This window comes from Orbicella faveolata, unplaced genomic scaffold (assembly GCF_042242905.1).
Source record: "Orbicella faveolata isolate gen_17 unplaced genomic scaffold, um_ofav_v1 contig_4, whole genome shotgun sequence".
Classification (NCBI taxonomy): Eukaryota; Metazoa; Cnidaria; class Anthozoa; order Scleractinia; family Merulinidae; genus Orbicella; species Orbicella faveolata.
This window is the reverse complement of record NW_028301569.1, coordinates 7,123,480-7,143,974: the sequence shown is the minus strand read 5'-3', so window position 1 is coordinate 7,143,974 and position 20,495 is coordinate 7,123,480. Positions and strand designations below refer to the sequence as shown.

The 20,495-nt window shown below is 39.8% G+C and overlaps 1 protein-coding gene across 7 annotated transcripts; it reads left to right on the top strand.

Moving 5' to 3' along the window:
* The first annotated feature begins 503 nt into the window (after nt 1-503).
* Nucleotides 504-20,419, top strand: LOC110045545 (fibronectin type III domain-containing protein-like). Of its 7 annotated transcripts, none has more exons than XM_089276024.1 (16): nt 504-645; nt 6,111-6,183; nt 6,915-7,223; nt 7,774-8,091; nt 9,080-9,182; nt 9,732-9,940; nt 10,781-10,925; nt 11,832-11,962; nt 12,457-12,741; nt 13,994-14,242; nt 15,087-15,332; nt 15,994-16,239; nt 16,933-17,241; nt 17,798-17,938; nt 18,831-18,942; nt 19,466-20,419. In XM_089276024.1, the coding sequence occupies exons 2-16, from the start codon at nt 6,117-6,119 to the stop codon at nt 19,614-19,616; spliced, it is 3,021 nt and encodes a 1,006-aa protein (XP_089132150.1). In that variant the 5' UTR covers nt 504-645; nt 6,111-6,116; the 3' UTR covers nt 19,617-20,419. The 7 variants fall into 7 exon arrangements, with proteins under 7 accessions (XP_089132150.1, XP_089132147.1, XP_089132151.1 ...); XM_089276021.1 differs by having other exon boundaries at nt 6,100-6,183; XM_089276025.1 differs by lacking the exon at nt 504-645 and adding an exon at nt 2,433-2,716.
* Nucleotides 20,420-20,495: the final 76 nt, after the last annotated feature.

Sequence of the window (20,495 nt, the reverse complement as noted above, 5' to 3'; positions counted from 1 at the left end):
TTGAAGCCACTAAAAATAACTTTGATTTGTTTTATAAGACGTAAGGCAAATAGACCATGATAAGCCTCGAAAGCTATATCCTGTATGTTCGACGCATGGTCTCCAACCTTTAACCGTTAAAAATATACTGTATATGGCGCGCAAGTCGTAAGCCGCCTTATTCGCCCGAGGGGGGAATGGGCCAGTAAGTATTAGTTAACATGACTGATAAGCACAACACAACGATAATCAGATTTGTGTCTATGCTAATGCTGATAGGGAGTTAAATTTGACGTGTTCTCGAATTTTCGACTAAAACGCCAGCATGAAAGTGTGCTATAAACAAGAACTTTCAGCTTTCAGTTGCCGTCCGTGAAACCTTTGGTCCCTTCGTAGCCGTCGTTTGGGGTTGTTACAAAGCTCCCTCCCCCACCATAACGTGACGACAATTCCAACGTCCGCTGATGCAAGGGGTGTGTCCGAGCTTAACCCTAATTTATTCCTTCAATGAGCTTTGACGTATTCAATTGACGGAAGTCCCGTTATATTTATCTTCAGCGTTACTTTACAACGGTGAATTTTACTGCCCAGTGAAGTTATCCCGCAGCTAACGACAGACACTGTGACAAATTTACTACCAACTCACGCAAAACACACGAAAACAAGGTAAGAGATGTGCATTATACAACACTTATTGATGCATAAGCCCCCAAAGTGATTTCCTTATGAGATAGGATGTGATTCCAAAATCCGAACACTTCTCGCACTCTAGGGAAAATATCTCTCCCTAGTAGCTCATTTTCAGGCTCTGCATGGCCCCAAATTAAACTTTATCTTCAGATACTTGTAGGGGCAAGTTAACGTTAAAGTCAAGGCTGTATATATGTATGTACATAACGTCCCTGAAAACACAGAGCATGGTAAAAACATAACGCCTGTCTTTAAAGCCTCCTGGTCCATAAGCCCCGGGACTTAGCACCGGCCGGCCAGATTGAAGCTGCTGCGTATTGCTACTAGGCCTGGATGGCGCTGCATGTTGTTCCATTACAGGTAACCCCCCAGCATTCGGTCGAGTTTCTGTTTAGGTTACAATCCGGTGGTACTCATTTATACACCTGGATAGAGAAAGGCATTGTGAGAGTAACGTATCTTGCCCAAGAACACCACACGATGTCCCCGGCCAGGGTTTGATCGCCAACCCAGAGACCTCCCGATATGTAGCACAGGAGACTAACCACGCATTGGGCACCGTGGCTTACTATTTCCTGATCTTGCGGAATCCAATTTACAACAATTTAAGAAACTGAAGATAGTTTTCAAAAGTCGCTTTTCAGGAAGTCCCACGAGGTCTAAAAATACCGGCTCCTGTGTACATTCAGAATCAGTACCCTGAAGAAAAAAAAAACATATTTTATAATGGTCTCTATTCGATATATGCCAAACGAAAGTGCCAGAAATGAACCTTCTTTACTCTTTTGTCACTGTGGGTTTTATAAAATTATTTTGATTTTCAAGCTTTTGCTTTCTTTTTCTTCATTTTTGCCAGCAGAGTCATCTGTAGATTAAAGATGCGTCGAGAAAGACGAGATTGCTTGAACGGCATTGCGGCTTTACGAAAAGAATCTACCCTTTTTCGATTCTTGACCTGAAAAAAATGGATCAGTTAAAACCCGCGTGTAAGAACCTGCTGGAAGACTAGAAATTTGCCATTTTAAAACCCAAACAATATAAGCAGGTTCTTATATGTGGGTTACAGTTGAGTTATGACAAACATTTTAACCAGAAAATACATAATCCATGCAGTTGTGAACAAATACTTTATATTAAAGGACCAAACCCAAGTTTATTTGTTTTCCTGGTACTCAACAACTTTATCTCTTTCATAGAAATTGGCAACTTAATTAAGAACCAACTTAGGCCAAATTACCAATAACTACCCCAAAGTAAAAGAAACGGGGTTTTTACTGTAACTTTCGTTATAGTCGATGAGCAAAACAAGGATTAAAAACCGCTTCGTGCTCAAAACTCGGGCTCAAACCAGCTGCTTCGGGCTTATCAGTAATAGGATCAATCTTTTACATTCGAAGCACGCGAACATCACGTCTACGGGTCTTTACGCATGAATTATCACATAGGAAGACTTCCGTTCAATCTACTTCCCGAATTTCCAGTTAAAGCAAAACGGAATTTGCTGATTCTGGGAATTATTTTCCCTTCTTCCAAGAGCCATAAAATGCACTGAGGCTGTATTAAAAATTAGAGAAAGGGATTTAATTCCTCCTGCATGCTGAGTGTAAAAACTCATTCCATACATACAAAAACTTCAAATTCCAGTCTCGAAACTCGAATAAGAGATGCTCTTCGCTTTGTTTCATGATCATACGAATAAGCTGATTTATTTTTTTTCCTTCCTGCAAGTATTCTGCGCAATATTTACTTCAAGTACTTATATTATTTAAAAACTGAAATGACTAATAACGCGTTTACGATCCGCGTTGCACGTGCGTTATTGACGTCAAAGTCATGTTTACAAGCTTAAAACGTCATTTATGCGAGATGTTCTGGTCAAATGCGCGTAGTAATTCTGATAGTCAGTTTGCGGACGTCTGCAACCAGTACTTTTAAAACTTCAGCCGTATCTTTCTACAGCACCGTAAAATTCTTAAGGTATCGCCCGCACGTGCATCAACCGAAACCAAACAAAAGGAAGTAAAACTTGATAGCATATGATCAGAAGGTAAGAGCAGACACAAGTCTATAACTCATGATATCTATATCAATTACTAAAAAAACCTGAGTTCCAGATTATGTCCTGCTGGGAAACGAGACCTCAGTTAAAGAGGTTTTCTTGGAACAGCTCTTGATGGCTCAAATCGTACAGAAGTTTTTGTAATAGCTGTCTTGAAAATTACACATTTTCCTCTGTAGTAAACCCATTCAGTTATTTATTCCTTATCGTATTTCACTGCTTTCAAAAGTTCTGTTTATCTTCACAATATGTAATTTCGATTGTTTCAAGAAAGACATGACGAAGAAATTAAAATAAAATCGCAGGCACACATTCGCAGTCAGCGTAGTTTCAGTGTAACGCAATGAAAATTTAACTTGTGGTAAGAATATAACGTAAACAAAGGTGATAAACATTGCCTATGGTAATTTCTTCAAAGTAAAGGGTATACGGGATCCCCCGGCCCCAGCATGTGAGATAGGCCGGGCCCCACCACCAGATATCGGAAAGATTCTTGCATTCTCAAAATTTTCAGGGTCGTGTATTCCGAATCTCCTCAACTGAGCGTGAGGTATGCAAATAACAGTCATTGCACTAAACTGGAAGTAGAAAAATGGATATTTCTAGTCCTGGAGGATATTATTGCTAAGATTCTTTACATGTTTTTGTACTAAGGCACGTTTCTTCGTAAATATATTTTTTTTCAGTTTATCAACTAACCAACAATATTCTATGGCATTTTAAAATTGACATTTAAACTCGTTACCAGTTTTGTCCCCTTGACAAACTATGTCGCATGAAAGGAAAACTTAAAAAGTGATTTGAAACATTTGAAATACTTTGAAAACATTCGAGAGTTCGTCTATCGTTGGACAAGATTGAATTGATTGCAGAAATAATCACTTAAACTCTGGCAAGCGAACAGAAAATTAAGTTATAAATTTCCATTACACTGGATGGTGTAATTGAGATGGTAACTCGAGAATAGCGTCACATTCCACGTTAGCGTGACTAACCCAGCCCAATTAATTCAGACACAACATGATCTTCAACTATGTGATGCTTTGATGCACAAAAAGTTCAGATCTGTAAATCACCGAAGAGCTATCGTTGGGTTACAATCATTAGAGCGTGTGTTCACGAGAAGTAGTCTTTATAACGTTTTGCCCTTTATGCTGCATGTCCTTGGTTGAAAGACGAATTTAGATGAACTAACGTACAGGTACGGCCTTTCTTTTATATCTCTCTCAGTTAAGCGGAAATGACAACTATTATTCTAAACACGATTTCGAGAAATCACGGAAACCAAGCTATATTATACAAAACACAACTGGGTTTAACGGTTTTATTACGAAAACACTACTCAAGAGTCACAGACATCCATTACGCCGGAGAAAGGACGGCAAACGACCGCGAGGACAGAGGCAATACATACTTCATTCTGACGTTCTCATGTTTTGCTTGAATTCTCTCGAAATTTTGGCCGCACACAACTTCTAAATTCTTTGTGAAACTGTGGGAACTAAATTCATGAACATATTAGAGCTTTGGATGCATTTTCCTTCAAAGGAATTAGTGATTACGCAAAAACAAACTGAGGAAGCTCATTTAAACAGATATCAAACATTGTGTTTTCTTTACGCCAAATAAAAACATGCTTCGTCCTTTTCTCGAATTAAATTCGAAACTAAAATCATGCCATCACGCACAACTTTCTTTAAAGCAATATTTTGTTAAGTTCTCCTATATCAGAATTTATGTGAAAGTAATTTAAATATTGTTCATTACAATTTAACGTTTCAGGGTTGAAGTGTACATTTATGTTGTGCATAAATACATCCTCTAACGGACATAAAAAAATTTTATTCGCGCAGAATAGAACAAATCAGGTCAACAATTTGACCCTTACGAATTTGCACAATCTTTATTGGAATGCTGAAAGCCACTCCAGTGGCAGATAATTTTTTAAACAGGTCACCCAAAGCGAGAAAGACAAATTTCTAGGTACGCTGGGAGAGTCGCCTCGTAAACTATCACAACAATGGTATTATAAAAATCTGGGCCGATTTTATAGAGATTTCAGTCATGTGTCACTTGCGGCAACTTAATTTCCGTGCCGTGCCGTAACCGATAGAATGTTGTCTCAACTTTTCGTCAATCAGCCAAATCCACTTTTCTGTCAATTAAATTAGAAGCCTGCCAATTTGAACTCCAATGACATTGCCAAACCCTGTAATCTTACGATTCCACACATTCTAGCTGACTGTAAGTTCTTTAAAAGACTCGAGACTAAACGTCTTGAGAGCTTTGAGAATATTTACCTCTTTTGGGCAAAGTAGGATCAGGCAACTCCTCGAAGCTTTCTCTGCGCGATGAAATCCGCCATCTTGAAAAGTTAGTAAGTTTCGGAAACTTGGAAGGAAAAGACCGGAAAACGATGTAATTTTTTTTAATCGGATTTCTAACAAGCACAAGACTTCTCGCAAAGTGTAATTGTGTGAATCAAAACTTGTAATTCGACTGCCGACGTTTTCGAAAGTAGAGAAGTGATTCGTGCGTCTTTGAGAGTGTTACAGACAAAAGTAAGAACAACTTACAAAACGTGACTGCGTGCACTCCAAACCGCGCTATTAAATTTTACCAATAAATCTTTTTAGAGCTATCTTGAAGTTTAAAACTGCGGATGATTTAGAGATCAGCTTTACTGAAATAATTCGGCACCGGTTCCGGTTTTCGGCAAACGATAATATTTTTGGCGTCGATTATTTTTTAACGGAAATCGTCGACGAGAAACACAAGAAAACGTTGTTTCGGTAGACATCTCGGTCGCCGAAACGCAAAGGAACTCAAAATGCAGTCGGTCAAAGCAGGGAACTTAACCGGTTCGTAGTGTTTGTTGAGGGTCTCAATGGGGTGGTGTCTTTTACGGGCTAACGGTTCATATTTTGGCTTTTGACGGCTAACAGTTAATTTATTTTCCGTACGGTTTAATAACGGACGTCTTAGAAATTGCCTACCAATGTTTTCGAAACTCAAAAATTAATTTCCATTGACTGCTGTAAAACATATTTATGGTTATTGAACCATTCCAGGATGGAAAAAAGGTATTATTACTATGGTAAGATTTGGTGACGAATAGAAAGTCACCGGGAGATAATGTGATGTTTGAGAACTGGTATCTCTTGCTAGTAAAAGACATTTCAAGCCGCACCAACAAATCAGGATCATGGTACCTCTTAGGGGTTATTTTCAAAATTTCCAAAGAGCACCCCCGCCCTTTTTAGACAAGAGTCTCTCCCCCCGGGTCTTCTCACGCGTATCTTGTTTCGTGGCAGACCTCATTGTTTTTGCTGTTTTGTTATGGATAATCTAATTATTGATCTAATCATCAGTTTGTCAACAGAAACAAATGGAGAAGGTTTACAGATTGCATATTTCAGCTTGGTTATTCAGCCTCATGGCAGCTGTAGTCACAGGTAATCTTGGTTAAAATGATTGGTCAGAGTTTTCAGCTTTCGACAACGTTTATCAGAGGCACAACACATCATTCCTGTTCGCTTTTGACTGGAAACAAAAGCGATTTTTTGGGGGGTGGGGAGGGGGATGGATTGGCTGACTAGCCACCCCTTCCCATCCCCCCACCCCCATGGCAAAAATAACGGCAAATGGCTTTGACAGGCGTTGCTTGTATTTCTGGTGAAACAGTTTTCAATCAGGTTCCAATTCTTAAATTACAACGTTTTTCGATTCTGCAACCCCAAGGTACCAGCTACCCCCCCCCCCCCCCCCCCCACCCGAAAAAATACTGGATCCGCCCATGAGATAGCTCGAGTCCGAAACAAAGTTTGATTGGATATTCCTAGTCATGACGTCATCGAAGAACAACAGGAAATTGTTAAATGAATGTTGAGTGATTGTTGTGCCATACACTAGACCTTTTTAACTTGCTTGTCTGAAATGGGGCAACAAACCGTTCAAACTAAGAAGGTCTATTGGGCGCAACGTTGCAAATTGAAGAAGCAATTATGTCTGGAAGGGTACAGTTCAATTTAGACATTGTGGGCCATGTTGCAGTGTGTCCAAGATTTAATTATTTTAACCTTCAAACTCAGTGGTGTCGTGCCGATTGCAGCGACCAGAACAGAGGCACAAATCCAAGAGAATGAAAATTTGAATAGTAGTTATTATTTGTTTGCATTTCTTTCAGCTACAAGCAAACAACCTCCAATGATCACAAAGTTTGCACAAAGGGATTTGGTCAAACCAGATGATGTGACTACAATGACTGGCTTTAAGCTTCCCTGCGAGGCATCCGGGACAAACTTAACTTGGACCTGGAAACATAATGACAAAGAGATCATCTACTTTTATGGTATACCTTATTCCCTCAGTGAAGACGGCACTTTGATTGGACAATTTTTATCATCAAAACATGGAGGAACTTATCAGTGTTTCGTGAAGGACGAAGAAACTGGTGTTGAAGTTTTCAGTAGAAAGCTTCAAGTTGCCGTAACAGGTAAATTATCAATAAATACAATCGCTTTAATTGCGTAATACGGGCAAGATTTTTTTTCCAACTTGCCATGCAACAATGTAGCATTACAAGTTTTGTAAGAACGTGCGTAAATGAGGCCAATTTAGCTTTAAATCTTTATATTGATGTCGTTTACTTTTACTGTCAGACCCGGCCTCGAAGTAAATAGAAACGGTTAGAACACTGGGCTGAAGTCCCTGCAACGGTCACGTGGCAAAAAATCTCAACGCAAGCTTAAGGGGGCCCAATTGACTTTTGACGGGGTGTTAGTGGTCTGGTACAATCGTGATTTTTTCACCGTTTCATACACTAGGAAATGTTTTTCTCAGGACGTGTGTACGCATTTTTTCCTTCTCCGTGTAACATGCTTTTTTTCGGCAGTGGTCTTGAGCATGAAATTTTTTTCTCAAAAGTCAAGTGGTCCACCACTTAGCAAACATATTTGAGTTTTACATTTTTTTTTCCACCTAGCAGATTGTTCACCTTTAATGATACAAATTTATTATAACAAAAAACCTCTGTTCTTTGTCAGTTGTTGGAAATTTTATCAACAAAAAAGATGTGGTGGAAAAGGTCGATCTTGGACAGTCTTTCCAATTTCGATGCCCTCAGCATACAGCAGGGTTCGGTGCATTTTACAACTGGTTACAAAATAAATGGGACACCCATTTTTCACGAGATGAACGCCGAGGGATTTCACCAGATGGTACACTCTTTATCACATATGTTACCCAGGAGGATATTGATGATATCGACGAGTCTGAAGGAATCAAGTGTCGAATGACTGCTGGGAATTCTTATCAGAATTCTGGAACATTGAAACTTGAGAAGAACAATCCAGAACAGTCAGGTAAAGTTAGGCCAAAAAAGGACAGGAAATAGTCCGTCAATTCCCTGGGATAAAAGGGACAGACACATACCCAGGGGGTAGATTTAGTAGCCCCCATCCCCCGTTGTCCCGCTCGTATTGCTGGAAAATCTACCACACGAAGGTTCAATCTGCCTTTCAAGAAAAATAGTTAGTCGATTCCGTAGGATAGAAGGGGCAGATACATGCCTAAAAATAGATCTAGGAGCCCCCATCCCCCATGTTCCCGCTCGTATTGCTTGGAAAATCTACCACACAAAGGCTCATTCTGCCCTTCCAGAAAATAGGTTATTCTCACTCATTATCGCCATATCCTATAACATTAGTGACCTTTAGACTGAATCAAGGAACTGAAATACGAGTACGATTTGCGAATTTAAAAGCACTGACATTTCCAGAGCCCTCGCTCTTCATTTTGGTTTAAGGTAGAGTGGGTAGCTTATGGGATGAGATGGGTATGTGACGCCTGATAATGTGAAGCCTGCAAACTAGGATTGGAAAGTCGTACTCGTGCTCGATCTCGCACTCGTGCTTAAAGCGAAATTCCTCAAATGAAAGGGGGTGTTGTAAATTGAAGGGTTTTGCTAAAGAACTAGTCACAACCAGATCAAAGCCAGACTCATAATGTGAAGCTGTAAACTAGAATGTACCTTTTTAGCTTGGGTGGTTTGTTTTCTCATTTCAGACCACGTAATATTCTCCAGAGAATTGTTCTTTTATCCATCTGAACATTATTCAGTCATATTGACGCAACTATATAAAACTTTTAAAGCAAGACTTCTCAAGAGTATCATCACATGGTCTGAAATGGGACAACAAACCGCCCGAACTAAAAAGGTCTATTGAAAAGTCCTAATCTTACTAGATCTCCTACTCGTGCTCAAATCTGAAGTCCCCTAACTTGTTAATTTATTCTTTCGACTTTTAGTTAGTGAACTTAGAAGTAAACAACTTATTAATCTTTCCCCAGACCCCAACACTAACATTCTGCCTAGCTGGGCAGAGGTTCCCGAAAAAGAACAGATGGCCATAGAAGGAAAAAGTAAAACCCTCTATTGTATGGCTTATGGAAAGTAAGTATGCCTTGTCTAGTGAAATATAACAAGAGTAATTACATACATCGTGGATAAGCTGTCCAATTCAAGGAGAGCATAATGTCACATACACTGCATACGTAATTAATGAACTATTAGATTATTCACTCTTGATTTCTATCGCGTGATAGTTGGCAAGGGTGCAGCTTTCTCACACAGGCACTTTAGAAAACTCAAAGAAGCGGCCGCCATTTTGTTTACAACCGCACACTGCTAGGGTACTCACTATCTACAACAGAATAGATAGTGAGTAGCGTAACCTATAAGAGAACGGAATTCGTGATAGAACGGTAATACGTAATAACATCGGAGAAAAAGTACTTTTTCACTCTTGATATTTGATGGTTGTTTGGGTGCAACTGCGACGGTTGAAAATCACAGCATTGAATTTTGTGTGGTGACTTGTCATTTAGTTATTAACCAACCAATTAACTCGAATCTAAAGTAGCTTGAGTACGAACGTTTTATAAAAGCTTGAGATTACTTTGTTCATGATAATTAATGATTTATAGAACACATTACTTGCAGACCGCCACCCACCATAACTTGGAAGAAAAATGGACGACAGATTGTCTCTGGGCAGAATTCCTTTGAGATCCCAAGCCACTACCATGGAAGACTTCTGACCATCACTAATGTGAGCAAGACAATTCATCAAGATGTGTACACTTGTGAGGCTACAAATTCTCTGAGTAATGATCAGCCGTTAATTCGCACCATCAACTTGGTAGTGAAAGGTAACTAGCTTTTGTTATGCATGTACTTGGGGCTCCTCTAATACTTGAACGTTTACTTGACTTTCAACGTGAAGTATTCGAATGATTTGCACTCGGAAAAAACGAGGCATAATAAACAGTACCTGTTTAAGTGCGGTCGATAGCTTTTATTGGAATGGTCGTACTCGAAGGATTCATGCACAAACGAACAATCTTGCACTACTCGGTAGCTTTTATAATTACGAATGGTCACTTACTACGGCTTCATCCACAGACTTAAAAGTTAGAACCAACTTGTACAGCATAATAAACAGTACCACATGAGAGTACTGCTCAATAGCTTCCATTTGAATGGTCACACACTAGGGTTTCATCCACAGACGTAAAAGTTAGAACCACCTTGTATAGCATAATAAACAGTATCACATGAAGGTATTGCTCGATAGATTTCATTTGAATGGTCACACACTAGGGTTTCACCCACAGTCTTAAAAGTTAGAACCACCTTGTACAGCATAATAAACAATAACACAAGAAAGTGCTGCTCAATAGCTTTCGTTTAAATGGTCACAAACCAGAGTTTTGCCATCAGACTTGCAAGTTTATAGAGCCACCTTAAACAGCGTATAATTTATAATGATTGTAATTCAACTCTAGCGTCATCCGACATCCGACAATATATGAAAAGGAGACACACAAAATGCGAGAGCGTATTGAGTATCTCAGTTTTGGCGGCGTTACACATCCAGCTCCTATACATTTATTTGTGTATTAGTTGTACTCGCGCATGAACACTCAAACTTAATTCGGCAAGATTAAAAAAGCAAGTTACAGACTCAACGATTTTACGTTTTTCTTCAGTTCCTCCAAGATGGACTAAGGGCCTTCCACCAAGGAAGAGTGATGTTATCATCGAACGAAATGAAACTATAGACTGTACAGTGACGGCAGATCCTGAAGCAGCAATCACGTGGTATAAAAATGGAAAACCATTGCAATCATCAAGGTAACTTGACTTTGGAGATTGAATGCTTTGTTTCCTTGTAAATTTAGTTGAGCAGTTCCCGGATACCTCAGTGGGGCGCGGGCGGGGGTTGGAATGGGGGCGGATCTCATGTTAAAATGTCGGGGATGTTCGTCGTCTCTTTAGCGGTGTAAACCACGGATTTTGGCCTCACTTAAGGTGTTGACGACGAAACGCCACTATTCTTAGCCGTCAAGGTATCTTCTAGGATTGCACTTTCACAAATGACAATATAAAAAAACCCCTATCTGTTCGTTTTAAAGTGGTATCTTTTAGGGTCATTTAAGCCTCAAGCTATTAGGGCTTTAATTTAAATCTATCGACGAGCTTCCGCCCTTTTTACATCGGGGTCCCTCCTCCCCTCCCCCCTCCGGCAGGATACATGTAGTTCACATCGTTGTCACCCACAAAGAAAGCAAGTGTTTACTGACTTTTCCCGCCCTTTTACTCGACAGTCTACTCTGATCATGAGGGAAAAGTACCCAATTTGAAGGTATTAAATTTCCAGCCATTCTCGGACCTTCTAGACATAGGAATTTCGTCCTCTTGCTAATCCTTGGCAAATGATGGTTTGCAATGCAAAATGATCATAGCCATGGAAATAGAGGCGGTTTTCAAAAAAAAGGTTATAAGTATGCTGTTTTAAGGGATCAGATTGTTTTGTCCAAACTATATTTTAGTTGCATGGCGCACTGAAAAGTGTTTGAAACTTACGAGAGTCTCTGTTAACTGCGCGGAACAGCAGTCCCAATCTCTTCTGATGTAATATCAATTGCAAGTTTGCAAACGTGAGCTTTGAAAGACCGGACTCGATTTACAGTGCCAGCAAAAGCTAAATCAAAATTGTGTTGTGCTCAGCAGTTTATGGATGTATTTTTGACTTTACAGTGATCACTTGATAGTGGCTGGAAGCAAATTACATCTCAGAGATGTAAATCTCACCGATGATGGTGTTTACCAGTGCGCTGTAGAAAATAAATACGGAATGCTTGTGTCCGCGACTTGGGTTAACGTCAAAGGTAATGGAACATGCATGTAATACGGCTTTTCTTTTCTAAAAGATAATCATGCACTCGTCTAACACTGGGGAAACTGATCTATCATTTTCAACAAGGGTGTTCAACGGATAATATAAATGGCATTTAAGAGTTTACGGGAGATAAAGCAAGTACAAGGAAGGAAAAAACGAGTGAGTAGGCAGCCCAGCCCCTGCGTGGGAGCATTAATCAGTGCCGAGCATCCTAGTACTTACGAGAAAAGCTGTGAAAAAGTAAGAGATCTTTAGGGTAGAGATTGAATAACGAGGGCGCAATGGCTGATAATTGTACCACAGTTTGCACGTAATCTCCAAGATACGGAAGCGCAAATTGTTGTGCGCAATATCGCAGAATTTGGAATGCAATGTCAATTTCAGGGTTGCAACATTATCTATCATTTTCCGCAAAGTTTATTCGTGTCCAGACCCTAAGAACTTTTCAAGTTTGCTGATTTTAGATTTTCTCTCACCATACAGCTTGGAAACCGTCCTTCGCCGATGGGCAGTTTGGACCTTTTTCCCTGTTGCATGGTAATGAAGGTAAACTGCAGTGCAAACCGAGTGCGGAGCCTCGACCAACGTTCCAGTGGTTTAGGAATGGTGTCCTCATCTTTTATGGAGAGAACAGTCGCTATACGTTACAAAGGGACGATACACTGGTGATTAAGAAAGTAGAGAAGGCCAAGGATTCTGTGAATTACACTTGCAAGGCTCAGAACATGATGGGCCAAGATTCAGCAACAACAGTTCCAGTTGTGCTTGGTAAGATATCAAGTTGTTATACACTAAGGTAAAGGTAAAGTCTGTCTACGAGCCAAGTGACCCATTAGGCCGGAGCTTATCTCCGGTTTCAGTAACATAACGCGAATAGGAGTATTTCTACCCCCCCCCCCCCCTGGATGGGATGCTAGTCCATCGCGGAGTTACCCCCCGGCGTTAAATTCGCTGGTACCCATTTATAAACCTGGGTGGAGAGAGGCACTGTGAGAGTTAAGTGTCTTGTCCAAGAACACAACACAATGTTCCCGGCCAAGGCTCGATCCGACCGCTCAATCTGGAGGCGAGCGCAGTAACCATGAGGCCACCGCGCTTCAAAGTTGTTATACACTATCGGGTACTTAAATTTAGGAGGGGAAATAATGGATCGCGATAGAGTTCTTTTTGGTTACATTGTGTGGTACATACCTAACATGGAATAGAATAACACCACCTAAAAATGGGTTAAAACTTTCAGAAAAAGAATAATAGAAATACTAGATCTGCTACTGCTATTCTTCATAGCAATAAATAATAACATTACACCAATCGCCACTATTTGTTCATATAAAACCCGAGATCTTAGTTTCCTTACCGATTATTTCTTCTTAGGCTGAGTGCAATGGGTTCTAAAGCAATCAATTTGCAACTGATTACTGTTGCGCTTAATTAAGGACCCCAAATTAGGCACAATCCCCAAGTTACTCAACTCAGTTTCAGTTTTTCCTATAATCCCGAATTTTATCATGTCATACATGAATGCTTTTTCGTTCATAATAGGCCCTTTGCAGCTGGGGTCACGTGACCAAATTTTTCCTAAAAAATTTTTGTATTATGGGCTATAACTTAAAGAATGCCAGAAATGGAAAGAGCGCATCGAAAATACCAAAGAGGCCAAGTTTGAGGCCCCAGGAAAAAACGAGTAAGTTTATATCATAGTTTGAATTTTCGGAAAATTTAGAGGATTCGTATGGAAAATGTTGCTGGAGAGCAAGGTCTTGCTCTCCAGCAACATTTTCCCATACAAATCTTCTTATTCTTTCAAAAATTCAGACCATCATAAAATCTCATTCTGTGATGATGGGGGCCTCAAACTTGGCCATTTTGATATTTTCGACATGCTTTTTCCATTTCTGGCATTCGTTAAGTTGTAGCCCATAATTTTATGAAAAGTAGGTCACGTGATGGCTTAGCTGCAAAGGGCCTATTGTATCTCAGGTGCGTTTCTGAGATCTTTTAATTCTTTATCCCTGTATAGTACTACCAAGTTTCGTAACGAAACCTAGGAACCAAACAGCGAATGAAAACGAAAGGGTGACATTCTATTGCAACGCCAGTGGTAACCCAACACCAACCATAACCTGGCTAAAAGACGGAACAACTGTGGGTACAGGGAACACACTAAGATTCGATAGTACTCGGCGTTATCAATCTGGAAGATACTGGTGTGAGGCACAGAATGGACTAAATGTCACTATCAGAACCAGCGCTGATCTTAATGTGCAATGTGAGTATAAACATGTGCGAGAATTAAAGGAAAAGTCCACAAGATTTTGTTTAAAAAAGCATACCTCTTGATGCGCGTTCGCACTGATGCTCCGTCTATGCCAACTTGTTTTCGCTCAGATGTATTTTCGTCAATGCCATTTTACCTATTGTCTCAATCGATACGATCGAAAACGCGAAGATTTTAACACGCTGGCAAGCGTGGTGGAGACATTTGAAAATGTAACCCCCATCGTATCAGTGTTGACGACGAAACCGCATTGGCGACAGTTAACGTATTGGTGTGGGCGGGGCATAAAATTTTGAAAGCCCTCGTCATCTTTATAAATGGACAGAATAAAAACGGACACTTGAGAAAACTCTTCACGAACTGAAAACTGTTGAAAACGATACTCAGTGGAATTAGCAAAGACAGGTCAAAACGGAGCCCCGTTGCTTCCGCCTAACAATGAACAGAGCAGTGTGGAGGCGAAAATAATATTAGTGCAGATGGATGAAGGGACACTAAACTGGCTTAGCTAGCTTAGCTTCCGTCATGGCATTTCGAGTTATTTGGAAACGTACAAAATTGCCTTTAAATTGGAGAAAACCTTAAAATATTAGTTAACTAAGATAGAAAAATAGTAGTTTACTAAGAAAGAAAAACGCCAAAGAGATAATAATAAACCATAAAGGAACAAGGATGGTTAAGGATGGAGAAGACTGACAAGGGTTACAAACGACGAACTTGAAAAATTTAGGCTAAACTTTTCAAGATGCGCAAACCGTGACGTAGCTCCTTTAAGCAGCAGTCTATAAAACCTGAATAAGCTGTTATGTTGACATTGTTTTATTAAATATCCCAGTTCCGCCATATTTCACAAGGCGACCAACTGACCACTCCGTCATGGAAGGCCATGAAGCTTTATTCTACTGCACTGCTTCTGGGAATCCAAGCCCGATGATAACGTGGCATAAAGATGGCAAGATTGTGGGCACAGGGGAGGTACTGAAATTTCTTACATTCAAGAATAATTCTGGAAAATATTGGTGCTCAGCGGACAACGGTTTGGGTTTACCAATCAACACTAGTGCTGACCTTAATGTGCAATGTAAGTATGAACCCTCTATAGCTTCTAATGTATACCACCTTATTGAAGAAGTGAACATTTGATTAACGATGAACATAACTTAATGTATTTCCTTCGTTAATCCCAGCGGGTGCTTAGTTTTAGATCTGACAAAAGGGTTGGAGATTATTAGAACTTTGTTTGGCCAAGCAAATGAGCTTCTGACCTATTTCCGATTCAAGTCGTAATGTTATGCATATATTACAACAAATGTCGTGATTGGTACACCTGATATTCTTGATTAAGACACAGTTTAAAATAAAACTGGAATGGGAGAACGTACCCCACAGGAAGGGGATAAATTGAGGTAATTAAGGAACTAACTTGCATTGTTCAAGTTCGAGCTATTGACAGAAAACTTAAGTTCATGGAACTATTTTTGCGTTTTTTTTTTCTACGCGGGTTTACAGATTCATGTAAATTAAAGATGACACGGGGTTTGATCAAATTGAATTTCTATTTACTCTCAGATTCTTGTTCTTTTTTTATCTCCATGCACCATTAAATACAATTTGTCGAATCAATTAAAAGTCTCTTTCCGCTGTTTACAATTAGCCTTACGTCCGAGGTGGAACGGCCCTTTTTTCAACCGACTAGTGTATTGTCTTCCATGTACCCATAGACTTTCGCTATATATTCACAGTTCAGCCACGTTTAATCGCCAAACCACGAGACCAGAGAGTGGTCGAGAACACTACAGTGACACTTCAATGCAGTGCCACTGGAAACCCAACCCCGAAGATAACATGGACTAAGGATGGGCGGAATGTGGGGACAGGAAGCAAACTGACCTTTGTCGCCTTGAGGAGTCATGCCGGACGATACTGGTGTTCAGCGGACAACGGTTTAAGTGCAGGCGTCAAAGCAAATGCGTATCTTCATGTGTTCTGTAAGTAGTATAACGTGACAGAATTGAAATCACTTGTAAATATTTGAAATCACCTTTTCATATGGTTATGTCCGCCTTGCATACGGCGACTGCGCCCGCAGCACTAGCGGCAGTCTAAACCGAACTTCGGACACGACACGGTAATGGTCTTTCTCTTCGCAGCTAAAAAATTAGAGGTGCTTAAGTCTCTTTGGCCTCTTCTAATATTTTTTTCGAGAATTCTCGGCTTAATTTGATGAGGAATAACATATTTTGTTCACAATAACACAACTTTTTTTCCAACCCGGCGACACTTGACGAACTACGAGTGAGTTAAAGGACGCGGGCGACCCATTTTTGGCGCCAAATTAACACTTGGATCCACAAAATATTTCATGTTTTTTACTTTTTACAATAAGGTAGGGTTTTGGAAATTACAAATTTTAGCCGCGCCAGCCGTATGCAAGGCGCAATGTAGTGGTCAAGATTTTTTTGGCTTATGGTTTTCTCTGTGACCAAGTCAACTGTCCCAATATAAAGGTTCTTTGAGAGAAGAGGCTCGATGACGTAAGGGAAATCCTCGAAAACTATAAATCGAAAGAAAAAGTCTTTTGAACAACTTGAACCCACACGTTATTCTCTGAATATTGCAGAATTTACTGATTATCGTACGTCATATTTACGTTCTTCTTTTTATTTGCTTAATATTCTCAGCTGTTCCTTTGCCTCCGACAAATGTTAAACTATCAGACTGCAAAGATTGGACTGCGAAACTATCCTGGGTCCCAGATCCCTCAGACAATGCCTCCATCACTCACTACCTGATTGAGCAAGAATCGAGTGGGAACCCCGGGGTGTTCTTATCACTGCTTACTGTTACTAACCCCAATACAACAAGCGTCTTCTTAAAGCTGAGTAAGGGGTCTGTGCCACGTTTCCGCATGAAAGCAGTCAACAGCGTTGGAGCTAGTCGCCCTAGTTTAACAGCGGAGACCTCTTGCAAGAGCAATGAAACTAAAGTTGGTACGTACGTGTATTTTACAAACTCTAAGTGGAATGGTTGTTTAAGACTGCGCTTGTCCAAAACTAAAGCAACAGGATCTCGTTAATGGCAGGGCCAGTCAAAACCGTTATTAAACGCGGGAAAATATACAACGGGCGCCAAGCGCGAGAAAACGCGTGAAACACGTAAAAAAGATACAACCGGCTCTAAGTGCGGGAAAAACGCACATAACCGGTTCCAAGCGCGGGGAAAACTAATGTTAAAGGCGAAAAGCGCGCGGAAACTAATGTTAACGGTAAAAAGCGCAGGAAAACATGCAACGGGTGCCAATAACAGCCTGTGTATCTTCTCCCGCATTAGCCAACCGGTGACTAGCGTCTGTTTTCGTTCCGATTGGCTCGGGTTTTGCATTCCTACTTTTGATTGGTTCCATATAATGCCTATTGAAAGAAAGTGTCATTCAATATTACTTCTTGTTTTGTTGTTGTTGTTGTTTTTGTTTTTGTAAGAAACTATTCGTTCGAAGTTTTCTTCTATCTCAATAAATATTAATTTTTCTTTTTTTTCCCCCTTCAGGTGCGCGGCAAAATCAAGAAACTCCTATCTACCGCACGGCTTGGTTTCTCACTGTGCTTGCTCTCGTCGCTTGTGCGATCTTGTTCGCGTCGCTTCTTGTTCTCTACCGTAAATACAAAGGAAAAGGCGTTAAATACAATGGTAATGCAGTGAATTATTACGTAAAGTAACGTAACGTATCGTAACGTAACGGAACGTAAAGTCCCAAAAGTGATGACTCCAGCCCGTCCCCCAAAGAAGCGACCCTTAGAAAGTAAGAATGAATTTTTTAAATTTGCTCTGTTTTGATGTAATATGCATTATATTAAACAGCATTTACCCTTTTCAAATCTCTACAGAGAGAACACATTCCTACTTTAGTAAAATGAATCGGTCAAAATTTGGTAATCGTTTTAGCGACCCTTCGAAAGTACAGGTAGTGAAAAGACACTGTCAGACCAACAACGACGGTCGTTACTTTCGGAACAATAAAAAAAAAAATTAGAGAAACGTAACATAACGTTACACATCAAAGAGTAACGCAAAGAAACGATACATCAGACCTACGTGAACCTGGAGGAGTAACTGAAATACCATAATGAAATATAGGTTATTTTGCAATTCCCCTGTATTGTAATATATTGTACTATCATCGAAAGCCTTAGTTATGCTTAAATGATAGCTGAATCACAAGTACTCCAGATGGCTGTATAGTTAATATATCAAACACGAAAGACCGTGTTTGACCACATTTCCAAACACCGAGAAGAGAACACGACGCGAAGCGGAGCATTTTTGGCGAACTTCATTCAAGGTGTTTGGAAATGTGGTCAAACACTATCTTGAGTGTTTGATATATCTTGTCAATCGAAACTAAAGCGAAGGAGAAAACGAAGGTATGAAATCGTAAAAATCTATTATAATTAAGATCAGATATCCAAACACTGTCACGGTCGTGATTTCCTCTGTTTAATGAGTTTGAGTAGATAATTTCTTACACGAAATGATCTGAATACTTAGCTATTAATTATACTTTCTTCTGCTTATTTTTTAGTTGCAAAACGCGAGAAAAAACGAGGCTGTAGAGACGAAGTACCACAATCCGAAGAAAAAAGCGATGAAGAAGGAACGAATAGCTTAGTTGTGGACTCTGAAAACACACCACCGTAAGTTAACAAATCAAAACATAACATCCATCTATAGATTTATATCCAGCTACTTGTTAGAGCCTGTGCACACGCCAGTTGAAGAACCATGTCAAAATATATCTAGCCGTTTATTATTCTGTACAAGCTCATGTGAAAATGGGAAAAAAATGCTGTATAAAAACCCAAACGAGGAATGAGGTTGGTGAAGATTCCAAAAGGCAGATTATGAACCACGAATTTGAATCGTTTTAAAAAAATCTTTTTTACGTCTACATCTGTGTCAACATGGCCAGAAACTTCGAACATGTCAGTTTATTTTGAGGTGTTACTCTAAGCGAGCTTGAATTAAAAGGCTGAATCTGTAACTCAGTTTGTGTAGAATTCGGTAACTGTTGGTCTTACGAGTGAAACTGGGTCAACCATGATATAAAGAATCTTTTTTTGCCCTCCTTGTCCTGCATCAAAATTATACGTCAGGGCTAACAAAGAGCCTAAAAAGAGATAAGGTCATTGAAATGTCTTCGCCGTTTTTATCTTTCAGCGATGAAAAACCACAACAGTTAAATCGCCGCCCAAGACCGACCTCAAATTACAGTCTTTTTGAGGTGCAATTCGGTGAAGATGCCTCTTTTACAGAGGAATATGGCGACCAAGATGAAATGTTTCAACATATCCAAGGCACGTTTGTTTGAACTGAGGAGTATTTAACCTTGAACCCAGATTTCCCACGGCTGTGTCAAATAGAGTGTGGTCTGGGAACGAGATTAAGGAGTATAACGAGCTTAAAATGTCATGCTACAAGAAGTATACCTTGAGAAACAATTGCGATGACAAATGTCCACGACTACTGTTCCTATAAGGAACAGCAAAAGAGTAACTGTTAGAATTTCACACTACAAGAGTTGTGTTTCAGGTGATGAGGATTATACCGTGGCAATCCTAAATGAAAAGTACCGTATAAAATGACAGGCTACATCAAGCGTTGTGTTACACATGACAAATAGCGCATCCCTTTGGGTCGATCTGGATCAGGATCAATGAATGAAGACCATTCAGATCATATTGTGTCAAAGGAACTGCTGAATCCACTCTGGACCAGGATTCATCAGTTGCTTTGATGTGCCAAGTGATCTTTGATCACTGATCTCAATCCGGATCATCCAAGAGGAATTTTCCCAAAGATTAATGTTGTAAATAGATGTGTAAATTTAGTTAAGTTTTACTTTTGGTATCAAAAAAGCGTTGAAAATTTAAATGAAGGTATTTATCCACTACAAAGCCAGGAAATACCATCTTTCGGAAAAGAGAAAAGCCACTTGTAAAGTAAGGTTTGAACTTATTTAAATATTCATTTAAATTAAAGCCATCTTCAGTTTGTTTCAGTTAAAGAAAAATAATTGAGAGATATATCATTTTGTATATTACATATTTAAAATGTTTGAATAAATGGATGACATTATTGATGAACTATATTTCATCAAGCCAGCCAAGGAAAGTAATCTGTACTTGGACTAGCCTCCTTATGCAGACTTTCTTTCATCACTGATCACTCACGCCAGTCAAGATGTGTC

What these genes read in the sequence shown, in the direction of transcription:
- LOC110045545 (XM_089276019.1), top strand. Translation starts at nt 6,773, where the DNA reads ATGTTGCAGTGTGTCCAAGATTTAATTATTTTAACCTTCAAACTCAGT. An exon ending in GACTTGGGTTAACGTCAAAG is followed by an intron (nt 11,963 to 12,456) that starts GTAATGGAACAT and finishes CTCACCATACAG; the next exon opens with CTTGGAAACCGTCCTTCGCC. An exon ending in GACTCTGAAAACACACCACC is followed by an intron (nt 18,943 to 19,465) that starts GTAAGTTAACAA and finishes TTTATCTTTCAG; the next exon opens with CGATGAAAAACCACAACAGT.